Source organism: Myotis yumanensis, unplaced genomic scaffold (assembly GCF_028538775.1).
Source record: "Myotis yumanensis isolate MYYU_CA2020_CCGP unplaced genomic scaffold, mMyoYum1.0.hap1 SCAF_17, whole genome shotgun sequence".
Classification (NCBI taxonomy): domain Eukaryota; kingdom Metazoa; phylum Chordata; class Mammalia; order Chiroptera; family Vespertilionidae; genus Myotis; species Myotis yumanensis.
The window spans coordinates 9,720,768-9,739,877 of NW_027223768.1; the positions used below are offsets into that span (position 1 = coordinate 9,720,768).

The window sequence follows — 19,110 nt, forward strand, 5'->3', positions numbered from 1 at the left end:
CAGGCTCCCCCCATTTGAGGAATGTGCTAGAACACGGCCTGGTGTCCTCCAGGCCTGGCAGGGCCCGTACCAGAAAGAGCAGGCAGCCCTTGGTGTTTGCCCAGCTTCGGTATCGTATGCTGGGAGCAGCACTGAGAAATGATTTTTAAGACTTACTGGGAAGATTTTCGATGCTTCCTATGAATTCCATGCCAGCTCACTGTGCCCGCAGAGAGCGGAGTCAGGAGAGCCGGTTCAGGTCTCCGGGGAGATGCTGGGAGTGGGCTCCAGCTACTCTTGCCCTCCTTGATGTTGGTTCTTGGGAAAGGGAGGCTCCTCCTGGTGTTACTAGCATGGCGGGGTTCTTCACGGGACCCCAATTTGGGAGGGGGCGCTCCCGGCCTCTTTGGCCCACACTGACCACCAGGGTCAGCCAAACAAGGTGGGCAGAGGGCCCCTTCCCACTCTGTTACCCGAGTACCCCAGAGTCGGAGACAGTGGTTCCTCAGCTAACGAGAACCGTCTCTGCAAAACGTTTCAGGGTGAACATTGATTGAAAAAACTCCTTGGAGAGAGTTCCAGTCCAGGGGCCTCTGAGCATTCGGAGACTCGAGTCTGTTTCCCTGGTGATAGTGTCAGTTCGGGGGAGACTGGAATAGGACCCCCAGCTCTTCCACAGATGGTGTAGCCCTTCCGCTCTTTATTCCCTCTCTTGTAAAATGGGATGGCCCCCTTTCCTGGGGCGGTTGTGAAAGTGCAGCCCTACGAAATGTCAGGCACCTCCCACATTGCGTGCTGGTACTTCCCGGGGGAGGGGACGTGGGATTCGGTGGGGGGCAAGTAGGGGGACACCTAAACAGTATGCATTCCTAACACTTGCTCCGTAATTGCATCTTAGAAATTCTTTCCTTGAAGTGGCAAAGAAAAAAAAAGGAAGCCCAGACTTACCAAACAAGTACGGGAGTGACTCTTGACTTTGCTGGATAATTTACTACCGTGTTACTTAAAATAGCTCCCCGAGTGCACTTCAGTCTTTTGACGCATAGAATTGGTTTACGTACTGTTTTTTTACGGAGGCATCTGCTGCGGAGGGTGCGGTGCCCTTACACTGACTTTTAAAAATCCATCTCCTGCCAAACCCTAAAAAGCAAATTGACATTCAAAGGCATCGAACGCAATCATTTCGCTGTTTTCTTTCCCCCCGCAGCACTGGGTGGGGAGACATTTGCCCACTCTTTGGACAGATAGGGCTGAGCTGCTCCTGCCAGCAGTGCTGTGCCCGGGGCTGGAGACAAGGTCGAAGGGGATCTGCTGGCTCCAGTGGGGACAGGAGGTGGTGGTGGGCCCTGCGGCCACCGCCCTGGCACCACTAACCGGCTTCCCTCTGCTCTGCCCCTGCCAGTGCTGAATGCCTTCAAGTACCCGCTGCTGATCGGCGTCGGCCTGTCCACCGTCGTGGGGCTCCTGTCCTGCCTCATCGGGTACTGCAGCTCCCACTGGTGCTGCAAGAAGGAGGTGCAGGAGACCCGGCGCGAGCGCCGCCGGCTCATGTCCATGGAGATGGACTAACGAGGCCGGCGCCCGGCCGGGGCAGCGACACGGGGACGGACGGTCTCGGAGCGATTGGGGCAGGAAGAGGACGGTGATGTTCTGACGTGAAGTGTGTCACACTAAAACCCAGTCCTCGCTCATCTCAGGTGGGACTCGGCGCGCTCTCCTCTGCACGTGGAGTTGGAGCGCGGACACGTTTACCAGCACACAGCTTCTCTTCCCACGGCACTTTCTGAGGACGGTCGCGCGTGTCTTTTCCCGACGGCGGCTTTTTCATGGTTAACCTCTGTCTAATTTTTTTCTCCTACTGGTTTATTGATCTCTGGCTTGTGTGTGTTTATAGCTTTTGTCCCGAGGGGTCGCGGTGAGGGCGGGGTGATGGCGTGAGAGCCGGCCGGCTCTGGGGTGGGAGGCAGGTGTTAGGAGGAGGGTGGCCCTCCACGCCGGCCCAGGGACAACACAGACCTGTGCCCAGGGCGAATGTGTGGCCTTGCCCCCCCCACTGCCTGACCCCTGTTTTCAGGGGCTTAGACCATATTGGGAATCTGAACTTGCGGTTTGTAGCTTCGCATCGAGCCCAGACGCAGATTTTGGTTTTTTGCCTCTCTGCCCCCTTTCCATTTCTTTGCTCTTTGCTTTCTGTGAGCGTGCTGAGAATGGCAGCCCTGGGATCTAGGATTTGGCTCTCCACCAAGCACCTTATCATGCCACCTTAGCCTTAAGAATGAACATGAAGAAAAATACACAGCCACTCGGACCAGGGCAGGGAGAAGGTCTGCAAGGAAGAGGAGGCTGGGGACAAGGGAAGGAACAGACGCTGCGATCGAGCGGAGGCCACTGGGCCTCTCGGGGGCCCCAGGGAGAGCGGAAGGCGGATCCTGAGAGTTAGGTTTCTGCAGCTCGTGCCGGGAGGGTCAGGGGTGTGTCGGGCGGAAGAAGCCACCTCCAGTCCCCAGTCCTGTCCTTTGCAGGAGGCAAAGGCCTTGGACACCCAGGGACACCCCGGGGGACCCACAGGTGCCCCCCTCCCCTCCTTCCAAGGCTGCTTGGTCTCCTTAACGTGCAGGACTCTTGCTGCTTGGAGACTGGCTGACTTCATGGGATCAGAAATCGCCTGGAAGAACCGAGTGTTTTCTCTGGCCTTGTCCGCCCTGGCAGGTCTGTGAGATCCCCTGCGAGGGCTGGTGAGAGAGCTGGCCTCTGGGATGCTTGCCTTCCTGTTAGGAACATGAAGGAAACCCAGCAACGCATTGCCCTGGGAACAGCCTACAAAGGAGATCTGAGAGCAGTCTCTTTGGCCCAACTGCTCGTACCAGGAATAGGACAACGGACCAAAAGAGACCTTCTGCCCCGGCCCAGGGCTGGCCTTTCGGAGGCCTCCCCGTGGGGCCCAGAGGCTCGGCGGTGACGCCCGCCCTGCATTGCACTCCTCCGTGCTGCTGCGTGGCTCCGAAGGATCTGACACTCCCCTGTCTTCCGAAGGGGAAAAAAGACACGTTGGTTCTGAGCAATAAAGTAATACGAAACGATGGCCATTCATGTACGGCTCTTTGTCACAATGGGCCGGACGAGCCCGACCCCTCCCGGCTCACAGTCTTCCCTCCACTTCCCTCACTCTGCTGCCCACCACCCCTTCTGCACACATCACCGAGGCAGCCCCAGGAGGCAAGCTTCCCCTGTCTGTTCGCCCACTGCGGGACCACTCGTGGGGTAGGCACGGGCTCCTGCACTGATGGTGGCAGCACAGATGACTTCTAGGCACAGATGGAACCGTGGAAGACAGGATGCAGAGCATGAGTGACTGGAGGAAGAGGAAGAGGCCTCCATAGCACTAGAGTTGGGTATTTTCTTAAAAATTTTTAAGTCTATTTTTATTGATTTCGGAGAGGAAGGAAGAGGGATAGAGAGAGAGAAACATCAATGATGAGAGAGAATCATTGATCGGATGCCTCCTGCATGCCCCGCCACTGGGGATCAAGCCCACAACCCGGGCGTGTGCCCTGATAGGGAATTGAACCGTGACCTCTTGGTTCATAGGTCAACACTCAACCACTGAGCCACACTGACTGGGCAAGAGTGGGGTATTTTCTACGTGTCGCTTCCTAACTGCTATTTCAGAGGCGGTGGGTCATGGGTGAGCGTACACATGGAGGTTAAAGAGAGAATGCATAAACAGGTGTTGGGTTGGGAGCAGCCAGTGCCCGGGAGCCTGGCCGTGCTCACACTCACTAGGAGATTCAGGATTGTTGTAGCAGAAGCCCTTGTTGGTAGAGGAAAGGGTATTAGCCTGGGGCGTGACCAGGTGGCCCCAGATGTGTGTGACCCACGAAAGGGTCACACCAGACACTCGGTAGTAGGAAAGGTGCTCACACTATCCCTTGTCCTTTCAAACTGCTGTTGTAGTTCAAGGCTTTGATCCCAACCCCACCCTCTGTCCAGGGGGCGGGTCCGAAGGGGAAAATCCCAGGGTATTGTAACAAGGACCTCGTTGCTCCCAGGGACGTGCGCCTGCCAGGAGCCTGTGTAGAGACATTCTTACGTGCTCTCTGGCGGGGGTTCCTGCCAGAAGCACTGGGCGTGCGGAGGAAGGACCCGGCCACGGATGCCCGCGGACGACGTTGCACTTCTGAACAACAACAACAACAAAACTTGATAAAATGTTTGGGTTTGTTCCCCCTAATCATGAAAGTCTCCCCGGAAAGCGCCTAAGCTATGTTCGGATAGGAGCCTCAAAATTACGTTCAATTGTTTACTTTGTAATGTTTACATACACTTTACACTTTTTTTAAAGGAAAAAAAAATGCAAACTCTGACTTTTTGACAACTTTTCCGATTTTTCGTGGGACGGTGGAACTCTGACTCACCAACTGGATTTCAGTCTTCATTGAGAAACGTATTTATTTGTGTCTTTTCTCCCCTCCTGTCCACGCGGCTTTCCCCGGGATGCTGGTGGAGGCCCCTTCTACTCAGACTCTTGTCTGCTTCCCTGGTGGCTCTCGCTTGCTTTGCAGACCGCCTGCAGCCACGATTTTGTCACGGGCACCTGTGAGCCAAAGACTGGGCCTTTGTGGCAGGAATAATAAGCAATACTACACAACTTGCTACTTTCAGAAAACTTTCTTTTTAGCTTCACCAATAACCACAGAGGAAGAAGGGAACTGGGATTTGGGTAAGTTCTCTTCCACTGTTTGACCAAATTCTCAGTGATAAATACTGGGTGCAAATCACTAGGAGAAAAAAGTTGACTTTCTTTTGTAGTGTGGCACATGGGATCTGCCAGATTTCACGTAGACCAACGAAGGATCTTGTGTATTTTTGTCCATTTCCAATGTTATATGAACTGATTGTATTGTTTTATACTGTGACCACAACTATTATGCAATGCACCATTTGTTTTTTTTATTTCATTAAAGGAAGTTTAATTTAAATTGAAGTTGTGTGAGGAACGTGATGTTGGCCTCTGCTGTCCTTCTATCTCTTCTGCGGGAGGGATTGCAGCTGAATTCCAGTTGCAACTCGAGCACCTTCTGAGCTCTGAACCCTAAGACAGCAGCGCAGAGTTTCTCTACAGATATGAGAAGAGCCCGGCTGGTGTGGGTCAGCGGTTGAGCGCCGACCCAGGAACCAAGAGGTCGCCAGTTCAGTTCCTGGTCAGGGCACATGCCCAGGTTGAGGGCTCGATCCCCAGTAGGGAGTGTGTGGGAGGCAGCCAATCGATGATGTTTCTCACTCATTGGTGTTTCTATCTCTCTATCCCTCTCCCTTCCTCTCTCTAAAAACATCTACAAAAACATTTTTAAAAAAATAAATAAAGATAAAAGAAGAAATGGATTTCATGGGATCAATATTGAAATTCCCACTGAGCGGCAAGGTGAGGGCCAGGCCTGGTGCAAGGTCTTTTTGGTTGCTGGTTGAATTCTCATGACCTGATAGGTCTCCTAACAGGAAAGAGAAGTCACTGTTGTTCCTCTCTGCGGATCAGGAAACCAACACCGAAGTCCTGTGACCATATCGTGACTGGAGCAGAGTGGCTTCTCTGACTCATGACGCAGTCTGGAACCCAACCAGTCCAGCTGCTGGCCCCTGTAATACAAAAACAGTGCGATTCCCCCAGCCGCTAGCTTCTAGGACCTAGACAGGGGGGAGTGTGGGAGCCCCGACTTCCCGCTGGGCCTTGGAGCAGCCGCAGCCTTGGCTGGCCTCCCCATAGACTTTCCTGTGGGCCTCATGTGTGCTCTGGGTGGGAACCAGCTCATGTTTTGAGGTCTGTGTTCTCGTTACTCACCTTGCCCAGGAATCGGCTCCGTTCTAGGCCTGGGGAAGGTACTGGCAGTTTATAAATGCAGTTAACGCCCTGGAAAGAGCCCAGCAGTGACTTGGGCCCATTCAAGGCCTCAGTTTCTCTCCTGTTCTTTGAGGGAGTTGACGGATCATTTGATCCCTTCCCGTGGTGTCACTGCATGGTATTCCATACATGTAGACAAGAGGCTCAGCCCATACCTTTGGCAAGTTCCACGCCTGGATATAGCCATGACTCTGACCTGAATTGTAAGCTCAAGTAGGGAAAGGAGCAAAATCATGACCAGCTTCCTGCGGACACACATTCTGCCTTCTCTGGAAGTCATGAATGGCAAGCTGCAAGGTGTAATAGAAAACACTGAATTGAAGTAAGAAGTAGCCTTAGAATGCAGCCATTTCCCAGCCATACGATCCTGGCTAGGTTAGTTGATTCCTCTGCGCCTCAGTTTTCTCATCTGCAAAATGGGTTTAGCAATAGCTATCACATAGTGATGTGAGTTAGTCTATAAAACTACATGTCAAGGGTGCCTGTTTAACTATTTCTTGGGCCTGAGTTTTTAGGGTAGGGGAGGGCACAGAAGGTGTAATTTTTGATTCTGTGGAATTAATATTTGAGTGTATCACATCTAAAAATATATATATCTCTTTTCATTAATCTTCCAGGACCTGGAATAGGATTTTTTTTCCCTTTAATACATTCCTGGGTTGCTTTGTCCAGAACTGCCCGCCCCCCAAGCCCCCCCTCCGCCCCCCCATCTCAAGCAAGAACTACATTTTGCATTCCTTTCATATGATGCAATTGCAACGCACCAATTCCCAAGGTAGTAGAATAACTCTGTCTCTCTCTGGCTCTATTTTTTTCTTTCTCCTTTTTTCTTGACAACAGAAAGCTTCTTTTTCCCTCCAGAAAGGAAATGACATCACCCTGTGAATGTTAAATTCTGGCAGAAATGGAGCCACTAAAATGGAAACAAAAAAGGGGGTGGGGGCGGGCAACAGCCAGGAATGAGAAGTTGCATAGCTTTTACTTGGTCGTATGTATTTCGGGAATAAAGGGCGCTCTGTATTATTGGCAACGGTTATCTCTGTGGTCAATGCTGATTTCAAAAATAATTCTCTTCTCCGTGCGCTTGGCAGATTGACTGCATCGATGGCTCCCGTTCGGGATCGCTCCTCCTGCAGTTCCCTTCACGAAAGAGAGCGAGTCTGTTAACCCATCTCTTGCCTTTGGATGCGGCCATGTGACTCGCTTTGGTCTGTGAGATGTTGGCAGTCCTGATGCAAGTAGAAGCTTTAAAAAGTGCCGATGTATTTCCTCTCATTCTTTGGGACCCCTGACACCATGAAAGCGTGTCCAGGCTACCCTCTTAGAGGGATATGGGGGGCAAGGGGGTCCAAGCCAAGGGCATCCTAGACCATCAAGCTCTTGCTAGCAGATGCAATGGCTTGTGAGCAAAAAATTAATGCTGGCTGTTCTGTGCCCCCGAGGTCTGGTGGTGGTTGGTGACACAACAATAACTGTGACGGTGCATTTGCCTAAAATTTTAGTGCCTGGGGTTGACTCATGACTTCAACTGAAATGGTGAACAGGTTCTTGTACTTTGGGCCACGCTGATGGGACAGTGAGCAGCCTGGAGAGGTTGTTTGAAATCTCCATTCCAGACACACTGTCCTAAATTAAACAACCTGCACACCCCTGCCTCTGTATCTAATTTCATTTCTCCCTCCTAGCATGCCCTCCCCTCTCCTCTCTGCCTATTTCAATCAGACCAGATCTCTGAGCACCTACTTAAAAGCAGCCCTTTCTGAACGACCTTTGGCTGCCCTCTGCCTGCAGTGGTCTCTCCAGTCTGTTAATTCATGGGGTGTTTCTTGCTAGAGCCATACATTGGATACCCAACACAGGCTGCCTTTCATGGCTACTATTTCTTATCTACAGTTGTTTCTTAAACTAGAGTCTAAGTTCCTGGTGGGCAGGGCCCATCTTCCCCTTCTTTTATCCCCCAAACCTCTTCCTTGTTGTCCCAAATTAGATATTCTTTTTCCCTCCAAAAAATGTCCATATCTCTTACGATGTGTTTCTTCTAGGGACCCCACTAATTCCCCTGGTGTGATAGCTGGTCATTGTATTTTCTGCTCACCTCCGCTGCGCTCCACCTCCACCATCCATTAAAGTTCCTCAGACACTTGAATTCCACGTGCATCTGTAGCACCTGGTAGGGTGCTACAGGGGTCCTCAAACTACAGCCCACGGGCTACATGCAAATACAAATATTGTATTTGTTCCCGTTTTGTTTTTTTACTTCAAAATAAGATATGTGCAGTGTGCATAGGAATTTGTTCATAGATTTTTTTTAAACTATAGTCCGGCCCTCCAACGGTCTGAGGGACAGTGAACTGGCCCCCTGTTTAAAAAGTTTGAGGACCCCTGCATAGCAGGTGCTCAGTAAGTGTTTGGTTACCTCTTCATCCCTCTCTCCTCTGACTTCATGTTCAACGCCCACATTCGGACCCTCATCATTGCTAAACACAACATGGAATTCAGCTTAACAGGAAAATCTAATTAGACCATGCTCCTGTAAAAACAAACACACCCCCAAACCAAAACAAACAGAAAACACCACCCTCTCAAGAGCTCCCCAAAGCCAAACTCTTGGGCCTGGTGTGCATGGCTCACTAAGATCTGCCCAGCCTACCTCTCTAGACCCTTCTCCCTTCACACCAGCCTCGAACTTGACTCCAACAGGCGGGCACAGCTGGTGCCACATCATTCACGCCAAACCGTTTCTCTCCAGCTGTACCTGGCCCCCTTCCTCCCGAGCTGTTTCATTTGACCCAGCCCAGCCCATCCTGTCCATCCCACTTGCCCACCAAGCACCCCCATTCCCTTTGGGTGCTGACTTGATCGTTGTGGCGTTCTGATCATCCAATGACGTGGAAGTTTCCTGAGAGCCAAGATGGAATTGCTAACGCTCTGTAGGGGCACAGCCTACCACAGCACCCAGAACATAGAAGGACGAAAAAATTGTTGGATGGGTGGATGGAGCCAGGGATCTGCCTGAAGCAGGCCAGCTTGCTATTGGCCTGTCTGATTGTAGGCTCGACCCAGGGAACTAGTCCTCCGAGAGCTCACCCATGGTCTTCTGGGACTAGAGTGGGATTAAGTTGGCCAGAGTCCAGTGCCAGCTTTTAGGCTCACCCCTGGCCTCCTTGGTGCCCAGGCCCACACTGGGCAGAAGAAGATTCACTTAAATGTCGAATGACGGTGGCTGACATTTACTGAGCATTTTCCATGTATGAGATATTGTTCTAAGCGTCTTAAGTAAATTCGTCCATTCAATTCTCACAGCAGTCTTGTGGGGTACATACTCTTTTATAGATGAGAGTTAGAAAAGGTTAATTAACTTCTCTAAGATCACACAGCTATTCAAAATAGGTTCGGTGTGCAAACCCAGGCAGCCGGCCCTGGAGCCTGCCCTCCTCACCATCACCTCTTGCCCCTCCCCCCTCCCCCCAGGTTCATGTCCTTCAGGGGCCCTTCTGCCATTTCTCAGTCCTTTTCTCTCCCAGGATGGGAGGAGGGGTCAGGGCTAAGAAAAGAACATTTCTGCTTGATTTTTTTTATTTATTCCGTTTCCTTAAATTCCCTGATGACTTCGTGTGGATGCATATTTAGCCAGGATGAGGCCTACCTTTTCTTATTTTTATCTGTATAAACATATACTTACCCAGGAAGATAACTGTCCTGTTCAGTTGTCTGAACTAATTTTTTTTTTCACACCCAAATTGGGGCAATTCGCAAAGCACCATAGTGCAACTAGCGTGGCTTTTGCAAGCAACCTCGCTCTCAGTGGGCTGGAAATGACACCGCTTCCTCTTTGCCTTTATAGTGAGAACATAGCGTTTGTCACTCAGCATCTGAGCAACCTCAGTGCCACCACCAGCAGAGCTCTGCGCGGGTCCCCATGGCACGCATCCCACGTGTGGCATCTCTCCTTCTCTTTCTCAGTAAGTGTCATCGTTCCGCTTGTTTCTCTTGTCCTGGGGGCTGCTGGGTGATGGAACAGGATAATGTGGTTTCTCCAGGAAAAACGGGGCCAGGCTTCTCTGGTGTTGGCAGTGCTTTGTGACTTTTGTCTGCGGTGCCAGTTTTGCTGGCTCTGCCTTTACCTTGTCTTCTTGGGCTAGCTCATCCCTGGAGACAGGAAGAGGCTTCGCTCTCCGGCCTGGGAGGTGATTGTAAGGTTTGCCTGATGTCAGAGCTTGACCAGATGAGTGTGCCTTGGGGATAGAAGGAAAGGTCATGAGAGCACTTAGTAGTTTTAGGCTAAGCTGAAGAAGGTTCTGGATTCTACCTGGGCTGAAATGGGACTTGACTGCTGAGAGACTGAGAAGGGGCAGGGAGATTCACTTGGCGTGGCTGAGGAGCATACGCAGGGGCCTTAGCTGGCCCGGGCATTCCTACATCCTGTAACAGGGGAGGAAAAGGGAAGTTTGATGGTGAATTGGGAAGGGAATGACATAGTTCCAGAGTAGGTAGAGCAGCGAGCAGGTACTGACTGTGCAATGGTTTCCTTTAGCATCTGGTAAAGCCGATAGACCCCATCTCAGAATAATGTCTTAAATGCATAAAATAAAATACAAAGGGCTCTAGGGGAAATCAATCAATCATATTGAAATGCAGTTATTAGAATATTTTTTTGAATATTTATTATGTTTATTTTTAGTGCTTAACTTATTTAATTTTATTTATTTTTTTATTGCTTAAAGTATTACAAAGGGTATTACATATGTGTCCTTTTTTCCCCCACCCATTAGAATATTTTTAATTAATTTTAGGAAGAGGAAAGGGGAGAGAGAGAGAAACATCAATGTGAGAGATAAATATCGATTGGTTGCTTTCCAAATGTGCCCTGTCTGAACCAAACCTGCCAATTTTTTTTTCTTCTTTTTTGGTGTATGGGACGATGCTCCAACCAACTGAGCCACACCAGCCAGGGCCAAAATAGTTTTAAATCGATTGTGATGTAGTCACTTATTCATCTCTTTATGCATTACATAACAATCTAGAAGTTAACCACCAAACTTCAATGTTGTAATGAATATGAACAATATTTCAAGATTTTTGCAACAACTGTAATGTGATATGAAAATATTTATGGTTTGTTGTCTACATTCATGACTGAAGGAAATACTAAATTTCCATGCTCTACAGAGAGTGGACTGAGTTAGCGAGGGGACTTAAATGACTGGAACCAGAGGGGAACTAGAAGAAATTGCACTCCGTGTGACCAGGGCTGTGACCAAAGCACGCAAAGGGAGCAGCATTCAGCCAAGAAGGTGCTTAATAAACATTGGTTTGAGCTGAATTGGTTTGGGCTCACGTCGCAAGGGGCATTGGCTAGTGTGAGGTAAGAACCAGATCTGGGACTTGATGGGGTGAGAGGTGATCTGAAGGAGATTCCTGGGACCCGTTGTTGGGTGACCAGTGCCCACTGGACTGGTCTGGCAGGTGCTGAGGGCCAGGTGGACTGGTGGGATCCTTTGAGGATTGTTAGCTGGTGTGTTCCTGTTTGTCCTGTTCATTTGTCTGAGAGTGATTCTCGGGTGTACTTGCTTTGCAAATTTGGAGTGTATGTTTGGTTTGTGTGTAGGAGGAAGCTGGGTTTACATTGGGCAAGTCAGACAATTGCAACTTTTCTCTCTTTTGTAAGCAGGCTGGAAGGTCCGAGGGGAAAGGAAGTAGTAATCACGATTCAAAAGAGGGTGCTGGAAGCTTTTCCTTAACCCATTTAAACAATGGCCAATACTGGGTTATATATTTTACTTCGAAAGTCTGAGTCATCCTCAGCACTAACTTCGTATAGAACCAGTTTTTATGTGAAGAACACATAAATCAGGAAGTAACTTGAAAAAAATGTAGGAAGCCTGCTATTAGTCATCACAAATATTGAGGGGGAGTCCTAGCCAGTTTGACTCAGTGGATAGAGCGTCGGCCTGTAGATGGAAGGGTCCGGGTTCTATTCCCCATAGGGGGTGTACAGGAGGCAGCCAATCAATGATTCTCTCTCATCACTGATGTTTCTATCTCTCCCTGTCCCTTCCTCTCTGAAATCAATAAAAACATATATATACTAGAGGCCCGATGAACGAAATTCGTGCAAGAGTAGGCCTTCCTTCCCCCTGCTACCAGCACCGGCTTCCCTCTGGCACCCGGGACCCGGGCTTCTCTCGCAGCCCTGGCTTTGTCTGAAAGGTTGTCCAGAAGGACATCCAGTCTAATTAGCATATTACGCATGCATATATATATATATATATATATATATATATATATATTTTGAGGGGGAGATGAAGGAAACTAATTAAGTGATGACCAGTTGATCAATTGTACTGTTTAGTCCTAATTTACTTATATTTTTAGTAATCCTGCTTAATCCTGTTATAATATGGTGCTAAATGAGGTCAATGTCATGATTAAATGAGCTCTTGGACTTAGCCCTTAGTTCTGCATATTTGATCTGTCATTTCTCACCTCAACTAGACGGCCTCCAAACAAAAGCCATTAATATGGGAGGGTCTTGGGGTGGGGAAATTGCTTGTGTAACTGAAACTATTTCATGAAAAAAAATGTCACTAAATTATGGGTGGAAGCTGTCCCAGCTTCCATGCAGATAGGTTTTTCTGTGTGTAAAGAAAGGAGTTGCGTGGTGTGTCCCATGTTCTCCTGGTAGGTTTTCTGTAAGGTGGAATCATTTGGAGCTGCTGTTTTTGTGTATCAAAAATGGTCAAATATGAGTCATCTTATATGGTTCAATCTAATAACTTCTACTCAAATAATACTGAAGTGGTAAATTTGGCAATCCCAGAGATAGTTTTGAAAAAAAAAGCCAATACCATCACAGAATTCTTCATGTTTCAAAAGCATGACTCCAATGCAGTATGTCAGTGCCACGCTGTGTGCCCATCAGTCAATGAGACTTTGAGCTGCTGTGCTAGGGCAGCTAACCCTCTGTCCATTCAGAGAGAGGGCAATGGGACAGTCCTCCGAGGTAGTTTACTCTTTAGGAAGAGGAGAGATATGTACGCCGTATCCCACAGAGAATATATTCGTGATAAGATGTTTCAGGGTATGATCCCAATGTATTGGCATTTGAATTGAATTCTGTCAGTCATTCCTTTCCATCTCAAAAATACCTATGAAACTGCTACATTATGGCGTTTGCTTTTCTGAGAAAGCAGTACCATCCCAATCATGTTCTTGACCTCATGCTGTTACTAGGACCTTACTCCATTCATCACCCTTTCTCTGGCTTCATCCATCTCTCCCCTCCACTGCTCCTCTCCCATAAGCAGACAGTGGCACCTGTGTCCCTCCCGGCCCTCACTGCTGCTCTCTACCTGCTGTCATCTTATTCCTCCCTACTCTTCTGCATGAAACTTCTTGAAGTAGTTTACGCTTCCTGCATTGGCTTCTGACCCTTGAAATCTGCTTCTGCTCGATTGACATCACTTTTACAAAGATCTCCGCTGACACCCTCATCAGTAAGCCTTTAGAATCCTCAGCCTCTCAGCGGCATTTCACAGTGCTGACAAGCCCGTTCTTATTGGAATGATTTGCCTCCTTTGGTTTCCACTGTGTCTTGGCTGCCCTCTCAACTCCCTAACTCTTCCTTCCATAGGTATTGTTCCTCATCTAAACCCCTAAATAGAGAGATTTTCTAGTAATCTCTCTTTAGCCCTCTTCTTTATATTCCCTAACACTTCCCAGTACTTAGATGTGTAACTGACTTAATTTGCATCTACAGCCCAGAACTCTCCCTACTTACAAACAAGCATTTACAGGAAACCATGAGAAACCGTAGAGATAGCCAGAGGTTTGGCATTGGCAAATCTAGGTTCAAGTTTGGCTCGACCATTTACAAGTTTTGGCACTGCCAAATAAGGAACTATGACAGAGTTCTTGAAAGGATTAGAATATACATCTTTTCTAAGGGTTGAAGACTTTAAACACAGATACATATATTTAAATATTATTTCCAGTTATTTGCTGTATATCCTTCCTGTTTATTCCTCGGTATTCAAATTTAGTATTTCCAAAATTAAATGCATTATCTTCTTCCTTGAACACACAACAGAAACTCTCCCTGATCTCCTATTTCTGTTAATAGTTCCATTATTCTTCCAGTCGCCCTCACAAACCTGGGTATCATCTTTGATTTCTTCCTTCCTTCCATCCCTCCACCCACCCCTACTACCTTCAAGCATCCAAGACACTGAAAAACGATAGGTTTTATCACCACAATGGCTTCGAAATTGTAGTCCCTTTCTTCCCACCCCTGTTGCCTTCATCACTTCTCTCCTGGGCTACAATAATTACCTCATGTCTGTTTCTAATTTCCATCATCCTATACAAATTGTCAGGTTAATTTTCCTAAGACCTTTCAAACACTTTCAGGCTTAATCAAGCATGGCTTACTCAATCAAGTTCAAACGTTTAATCATAAGAGTCAAGTCCTTCATGTTCTGGACCCAAATGTCCTACCTGGTCTTACCTCCTCCTATTAATCTTCATATAACTCTTCCCCTAATCTAACCGATTACTTCCTATTTCCTTTAACAAGTCTTTTGATTCCTATTCAGTCTCCTCATGAAATCTCCTTACCTAAAAGATCCTGTCTCCCCACTTAAATTGTCATAATCGTTCCAATTCTCCAAAGTCCATTTCTGGTACTGTCTCTTTCATAAACCTGGCCTATTTCCCTCCTCAAAAAATATAATCTCTCCTTCCTTCAAATTCCTCAAAGCATTTTTATCACCTCTCTCTATGAGGACTATTAGCCTACTTGACAAAATTATAAAATATAGAAGTCAGAGTCTCTCTCAAACTCATCTTCATATCTTGGTTCCTGAAGCATCAGAAATACTAGAAGTGGTTGAATAAATATTTATTGAACTGGCAAATAAAACAGTAGAAATGAAATGTTAGTTTTCACAATGAAATGCTTCAAATGCGGTACCCATCTCTCTGAAAAGTCATGGAAAATGTTGAAGGAGTGTTGCCTAGCAACCAAAAATAGCATTGTGGAAACATGCCCTGATATAAACAGGTGAGTGGTACCTCAGAAACCATATTTTTTAAAGGCATTTTTTTTATTGTGAAATATAACACAAAAGAACAGTTAATAAAACATAAATATGCCTTTGAACAAATAAGTAAAAAGTAAAAACCATGCAATCACTACCCAGGTCAAAAAAAAAAAAATAGAACACTGCTAAAACCCAAGAAAGACCCACCCATGCTGCCATGGGCCCCATCCAGATCACAACCCTCCCCCCACACAATCACTTTTCTGACTTTCATGATAACCACTTCCTAGCTTTTCTTTTCTTTTAATTCTCTTCACCCCTTATGTTTGCATCACTTAACACAGTGTAGTCTTGCCTGTTTTAAAACTTTATAAAGAGTAGAACCATTCTATTCTCTAGGTAGTCAAACAGATTCAAAGTATTTTGCATCTTTTATTAAACACAGTTATTCATGTTATTGCAACTATTTCATTTTATGGATGTCCTGAGTTCATCTGCTCTACATTGGTGGGCGTATGGGTGGCCTCTAGTTCGGGGGCTCTATTGAATAATACAGCCACAGATGCTCTCACGGTCGCCTGAGGCACAGTGCACACCTCTTAGGTACATGTCTAAGACTGGCTGGCTTTGCTGAAAATGTTTTCAATGGCGTCTGTAGTATGATTTTTTTTTATAAGTAATAATTTAAAATTTTCTCAGATGTCCTAACTTCTATTTCTAAGCACAATATAAACATAAAATATATATGAATTGGGATTTATGAATACATGAGTATATTTTAAATGATTACTGGAAATGTGTGTGGTTGGTCGATTGATGGTTGGATGTTTGTTGTTCCGTTTTGCACTGAGCATGCACATGTGCAGTTTTTAGTTAGTTGACTGTATCGGGTGACAACTCACTCTTTCTGCCCATTTGTTTGTAGCCCCGCGTCTATCAGAATTGTTTTCATTCCAAAACTTCTATTCTCAGCCTTATCATGGTCTCTGTAAGGTCATTGTTCCTTGCTCTCACTTTTCCCCCTTCAGTTCCTTTGTCCTGTAGGGTCACACGATTCAGCAGATGCTCTGCTTCTCCGGTATCTTCTTATGAACTCCGTTCTGTTAATTCCTTCAGATGAGTACTCCGACTTGTGGTCACTCCATCTCACCCTCCCCTCCCACTGGCCCTCCGCCCTCCTGAAAGATCTAGCTCACCCTTGTGGCATCTGTCATCTGTTCTTTGTTTTTTTCTGGAACACAAACTAGCCTTTAATATTAACATAATAAATAAACGCATTGTAATTTCTGCAAAATGCTTGATTTTGAAAATGTGTATATCAGAGGAAATGTTACTGTTCAATAATGTTTTCTCCTTTCAATCTAATCTAATCCATGAGATTTGTCCCAACAGGGAACATTCCACAGTGGTCCCAAATGAAAACCTGGGGTAAGGGAAGAACTAAAATAAATTCAGATTCCAGATCCTGTGGGACTTGACATTCAACAGTATGAAGCTTTTCAATAAAGCTGCAGTGGCTCTTTAAAAAATTACAAATCAAAAACCCCTCCGCGGTATAGAAAGGAAGTACTGCTATCTCTTCAGGTGCTAATTGCAGCTGATCTTGCATCATATGTGGCCAGGAGCTACAAATAGACCAACTAACCCACAGGAAAAGGCATGGCCCCATGGGTAGTGCTGGAGACTGCCTCTCCAGCAATCATGGCTGTGAGAAATGCCACCCAGGAATTTGAGGCTTAGGAAGTACCTGCTGAATTTCACGCCCACCCCCCCCCCAAAAAAAAAATGTACAGGTGAATCATCATACATCGTATTTACTTTAAAATAAGTGTACTTCAGATAAGCAGATATGTTTCATGGTAGGGGCCATGTTACATGAATTAAGCTAGAATTGTGTGTGTTTTTAAATTCAATTTAGAGAGGAAGGAAGAGGGGGAGAGAGAGAGAAACATCGATGTGAGAGATCAGCTGCCTCCTGCTTCCTGCATGCTCCCTACCCAGAATTGAGACCACAACCCGGGCATGTCCTCTGACTGGGAATCGAACTGGCAACCTTTTCGTGCACAGGATGGCGCCCAACCGAGCCCCACTGGCCAGGGCTAGACTTGTTTTTGTTGTTGTTGTTGTTTTAATTAACTTCTAGTCTTGTTACAGGTATTTTTATTTAGCTATCTTTTTTTAAAATATATTTTTATTGATTTCAGAGAGGAAGGAAGAGGGAGAGAAATAGAAACATCCATGATGAGAGAGAATCATGGATCGGCTGCCTCCTGCAAGTCCCCCACTGGAGATCGAGCCCACAACCCAGGCATGTGCCCTTGACTGGAATCATCAAACCTGGGACCTTTCAGTTCGCAGGCTGACGATTTATCCACTGAACCAAACCAGCTAGGGCTAGACTTGATTCTAAGCGACTAGAGATGATAATGGAAGTTAAAGTTATAGAAGAACAATTCATTCATCAAGCCATTCCCCTGCTCCTCAGCCTAAAGAAGATGTTGAACCTTTGAGTTGATTATAGCTAATAACCTGCGCTCTCAGTTACAGGGAGTGTAATACAGGGAGCTGCAGAAGGCTGCACGCTGGGAACTGAGACACTAATCTATTTTTATTCCCCTTTCTTTCTCCCACTTGCAAGCTAAGCTGAGCATTGGCCAGAGAGAAGTAACAGTTCAGAAAGGACCGCTGTTTAGAGCTGAAGGTTACCCTGTCAGCATCGGCTGCAAGGTAACTGGCCACCAGGGACCTTCCGAGCAGCATTTCCAGTGGTCTGTTTACCTGCCGACGGCCCCGGCCCGAGAAATCCAGATCGTTAGCACCAAGGATGCTGACTTCACTTACGCAGCCTATGCGCAGCGGGTGCGAAGCAGGGACGTCTACGTGGAGAGGCTCCAGGGCAACTCAGTCTTGTTGCACATCTCAAAGCTCCAGGTGAAGGATTCTGGTGAATATGAGTGTCACACACCGAACACTGATGGCAAATACTATGGGAGTTACAGTGCGAAGACTACTCTGATTGGTAAGCCGTGTGCCCGCCTCTGCTAGCCACCCCCAAATATCCATCGCAGTGCCTTGCGGTGTGACATGGCTTTATATTGTGCTGTTTGCTTTGGCAAAATTGCCCATGTACCTCTCTGGATATTTGGGGGATTTATCACAAATAGGTATTTCATGTTTTTGAAAGCTGTCAATTAATTTTTCCAATCAACTTTGCCTTGAAGATTGAGATAGTGTGTGTCTTCCCAAGGCCTACCCACAGCTACCCATAGGTTGATAGTAGCCACAGCATCAGTCAAAGCTTAGAGAGCTCTCATCAGGTTATGTCTTCTCCTGGAGGCAGAACATTAACTTGATAAGAGCTGGTATTAATGTCATAGGTAGTATTAATATCATAATGTCAATGCTTATTTTCAAACTACCCTTCTCTAGCATATTTACCAAAAAAAGAAAGGGTAATAGTTCTTGCAATTATCATTTTTTCCCTTTGCCTAGAATATCTTATCACCCTTTGTTCAGCCTAGCAAACTCCTACATATACTTCAGGACCCAGTTTAGCTATTACCTCTGCTGTGAAACCTGCCCTGACTGTTGCAGGCAGTATTTCAATTTCTTTCCTCTCAATGCTCTATTCACACCACTATTCTTAGCCCTCACCCATTTATGTGGTAATTGGCTGCTTCTGTGACTCTCTCCTACCTCACTCTGAGCACCAGGAGGAGGGGATGTTTATCTCAGTCCCTTGCACTAAATAGATGCTCAGTAAATAGTCATTGATCGAATCTAAGTGTTGCCTTCACTTAAGCTTAGGCTCTGTCATTTCCTTTGAGGACGGAGAGAATGATGAGGTGTAGGATGGTTATCAGCACTTTCGTACAGGTTGCATGTTGGCTCTGAATAGCAGGTAACAGATGGTTTCAGAATGTTGTTTTATAAAGGAGCAGGTTAAGGCCAAGGAAGTGAACTGACTTGCTCTGGTTCATGTAGTCAGGGACAGATTTTGGATCAGAATCTAGGTCTTCTAGCTCCCAGGGTGTTCCCCTTTAAATATTTCATGTCCAAGTAGCAACCTTGGCTACAGCCTATGCTAAACATGTAAAGTCAGGATCAGTGCATCAGGGAGCCACTAGCTTTGCTAAGTTCCGCCGACTGTATGTACATAGATGCCAACGTTTGCATTGGCCACAGGGAACGCGT

At 46.8% G+C, this 19,110-nt stretch overlaps 2 protein-coding genes across 2 annotated transcripts in view; both read left to right on the top strand.

Annotated features, from left to right (window-relative positions):
• The window catches only part of PTGFRN (prostaglandin F2 receptor inhibitor), a 49,623-nt gene extending 46,564 nt beyond the window's left edge, over positions 1–3,059 (top strand). The window contains 1 exon segment of the mRNA XM_070396097.1: positions 1,382–3,059. Within this exon segment, the coding sequence (XP_070252198.1) occupies positions 1,382–1,548 (167 nt within the window). The 3' untranslated portion in view covers positions 1,549–3,059.
• Positions 3,060–9,761: 6,702 nt separating this feature from the next.
• Positions 9,762–19,110, top strand: part of CD101 (CD101 molecule) — a 31,629-nt gene continuing 22,280 nt past the window's right edge. The window contains exons 1-2 of the mRNA XM_070395760.1: positions 9,762–9,837; positions 17,555–17,935. Coding sequence (XP_070251861.1) covers positions 9,795–9,837; positions 17,555–17,935 — 424 coding nt within the window. The 5' untranslated portion in view covers positions 9,762–9,794. The remainder of the gene's footprint in view (positions 9,838–17,554; positions 17,936–19,110) is intronic.